Source organism: Arachis hypogaea, chromosome 9 (assembly GCF_003086295.3).
Source record: "Arachis hypogaea cultivar Tifrunner chromosome 9, arahy.Tifrunner.gnm2.J5K5, whole genome shotgun sequence".
NCBI classification, from domain to species: domain Eukaryota; kingdom Viridiplantae; phylum Streptophyta; class Magnoliopsida; order Fabales; family Fabaceae; genus Arachis; species Arachis hypogaea.
The window spans coordinates 51,261,620-51,264,451 of NC_092044.1; the positions used below are offsets into that span (position 1 = coordinate 51,261,620).

A 2,832-nucleotide genomic window follows, 5' to 3' on the forward strand; every position below is an offset into this window, starting at 1 on the left:
CTGAATATTTAAAAAATTATAATTAACTTTTAGATTTAATGAAAGAAAAACAAGATTTTTTAGACTTAATAAATTTTGAACTCTTTACATACATAATGATTTAGCAAACAAAACACAATATAAAAAAAAAAATCTGACTCATGAAGCAGGCAGGGTAGGTTTGTTAAAATTTGTTTTCTTCTTGTTAATTCTATTTGATTTGAAAAAGTTAAAATATTTAAAACACCTATACTAAAATAAAATATATATTAAAAATAAATTAAATTATATATGTATTTATATATATATAAAATAGATAATTTAATGACTGATTTTTGTATTTCCACATTAAAAACTAAAAATATAAAAGTAGTCTCTTTCATGAGTTAGTTTCTGTCTATAAAAGCGGAAGAAGCTTAACAAGGTCTGGGCAAACCTCAAAAAACAGAACAACCCAGAAAGGAAAGAAAGAAAGAATGTGTTCATCGGTGAAGGGGCAATACGAGATAAGCGAAGAAATAGGGAGAGGGCGTTTCGGCACAATATACCGGTGCTACGACGTCGTTTCAGGAGAAGCATACGCCTGCAAAGTAATCGACAAATCAATCGTAGCAGACGAAACGGACCAGCAGTGTATACTTAACGAACCGAAGCTGATGTCACTCCTAACCCCTCACCCTAACATCCTCACTATCCACAACGCCTTCGAAGACGACCGCTCTCTCTCTCTCATCCTCGACCTCTGCCTTCCCCTCACCCTCCTCGACCGCCTAACTGCCTCAACTGTCACTCCATTCCCCGACGCCTGCCACGTCATCACCCAGCTTCTAGAAGCCGTTTCTCACTGCCACCGCAGCGGCATCGCGCATCGCGACTTGAAGCCCGAGAATATTCTCTTTGATTCCAGAGACATCTTGAAGCTCGCCGACTTTGGCTCCGCCGAGTGGTTCGCCGGCGATGGCGGGGGTCTGATGAGCGGTGTGGTGGGGACGCCGTATTACGTGGCGCCGGAAGTGTTGATGGGGAGGGAGTATGATGAGAAAGTTGATGTGTGGAGCTGTGGAGTTATACTTTACATGATGTTGGCCGGTGCGCCGCCGTTTTACGGTGATTCCGCCGTCGAGATTTTCGAGTCTGTTCTTCGAGGGAACTTGAGGTTTCCGCCGAGGCTCTTCCGGAATGTGTCGCCGGCCGCCAAGGATTTGTTGCGGAAGATGATATGTAAGGACCCTTCTAGGAGGATCTCCGCCGAACAAGCCTTGAGTGAGTCTTTTAACTTTTTGTTTCTTTGAAAATCCCACTAACTTTGTTCTCTTCGCTACAGGGATGTGAGATCTAATTAATCTTATATATCATATACACTTTCGAATATATAGTGATATTATGCCTTTTCTTACGGGTTTGAATTTGGTGTTAACTTTCGCTTTGATTTTTCGTACATGCAGGGCACTCATGGATCTTGAGGGGAGGTGAGAGTGAGGCAGCTGAACTAACTTGAGTGTAAGATTTTTGAGTTAATGCAACGGAAGAAGATGAAGAAGTCACAAAATACATATAATAAGCTCCTTGTTATAGTTGCAAGTATAGCTAATTTTGTCCCTAAATCTATAATGTTTCTCGCTATGTGGTAGTTGTGAATGAATAAAGTCTACTAGTAGTACTACTGGAGGCAGAGGAAACAGAGCACCTTCTTGTAAATTCGAGTGATGCTTGTAGATTTTGATCCCCCCTCTTTTTTTTTTTTTTTTTTAGCCCTTCGGGTAGCGGAATCTGGGTGAGGCTCTAAGTATGAAACTATGAATTGAGAATCTAGGTTTTCTGTTTTTGGCCTCTCATGTAAAGATAACATGAAAGTGAGAAAGGCAAGGAGTGAGATCTGCAACTCAAACTACCTCCTAATAATGAATGAGAGGAGTTTGATGCTGTCTCTTCAGTCTTCACCCTTTTTTTTGGGTAGTAGTAGTATAGTATGTAAATATAATAATTTTGAATGTAAATGTCCTCTTTCATCTTCTAAATTATATGGCTTCAAATCCTTCAATTTTCCTTTATTAGACTACTATGTTTTGGCATGAACATCTTTAAGATTCTGCTCTGCTTAATTAGTTTAGGATATAAAAGGGTTAAACTAAAAAAACTACAGCTCGTTTTAGAATATAACTAGTTTACTTCTTTTTGTAAATAAGTATGCTATGCAGGCATAATATAAGTCTAAGTTAGAGTATGAAGTAAAACATTTGAATATAGTGTTGTCATGTGAAGGGGAATTTGTTGGAAACAATATTAGAAAAACTAGAATAAAATGTGGAAGTCAAGTCTCAGCTCTAATGAATGATCATTATCATGTACTTGCGGATATGACACACTGTTGCCGTTAAAATCCGGTGCATAAGGATGTCACCTTTTCTGTTGTTCTTATTTGTACTCATTAAATTACATGAAATTACGCAAAGAATAAATGAATGAGAAGTATTGGGAAGTTAATAAATTTTGTAATTTATAGTCATTAGTTAATTATTATTAATATTTTTAATAGTATAAAATTATATCTAATGATATGTGAGTGTTTATTTTTCTTTTACTAATTAAATGTTAGTTAAATTTTAATAGAACTGCTGGTTTCATAGATTTTTCCTAAATGAATAATCAATTAATAAAGATCATGGATTAGATTTTGTATCCTCAACAAAACGCAATTTTACATTTTATAGGGAGCAGCTTGGATTTATCATTTATTTTATCAAAGCATTTTAATTTCAGTACAAAAGGACAAAATGAAAGGAAATGTCACCATTATGATGGAAAACTTTGCTCTTATTTACCCACGAATTATGCTGTGAGAAAGGGTGCCTT

The 2,832-nt window shown here is 36.5% G+C and overlaps 1 protein-coding gene across 1 annotated transcript; it reads left to right on the forward strand.

Annotated features, from left to right (window-relative positions):
• Window positions 1-305: 305 nt before the first annotated feature.
• Window positions 306-1,997, forward strand: LOC112710928 (phosphoenolpyruvate carboxylase kinase 1). Its single transcript, XM_025763410.3, has 2 exons — window positions 306-1,242; window positions 1,425-1,997. The coding sequence occupies exons 1-2, from the start codon at window positions 456-458 to the stop codon at window positions 1,475-1,477; spliced, it is 840 nt and encodes a 279-aa protein (XP_025619195.1). The 5' UTR covers window positions 306-455; the 3' UTR covers window positions 1,478-1,997.
• The last annotated feature ends 835 nt before the right edge of the window (window positions 1,998-2,832 follow it).

What these genes read in the sequence shown, in the direction of transcription:
- LOC112710928 (XM_025763410.3), top strand. Translation starts at nt 456, where the DNA reads ATGTGTTCATCGGTGAAGGGGCAATACGAGATAAGCGAAGAAATAGGG. An exon ending in CTCCGCCGAACAAGCCTTGA is followed by an intron (nt 1,243 to 1,424) that starts GTGAGTCTTTTA and finishes TCGTACATGCAG; the next exon opens with GGCACTCATGGATCTTGAGG.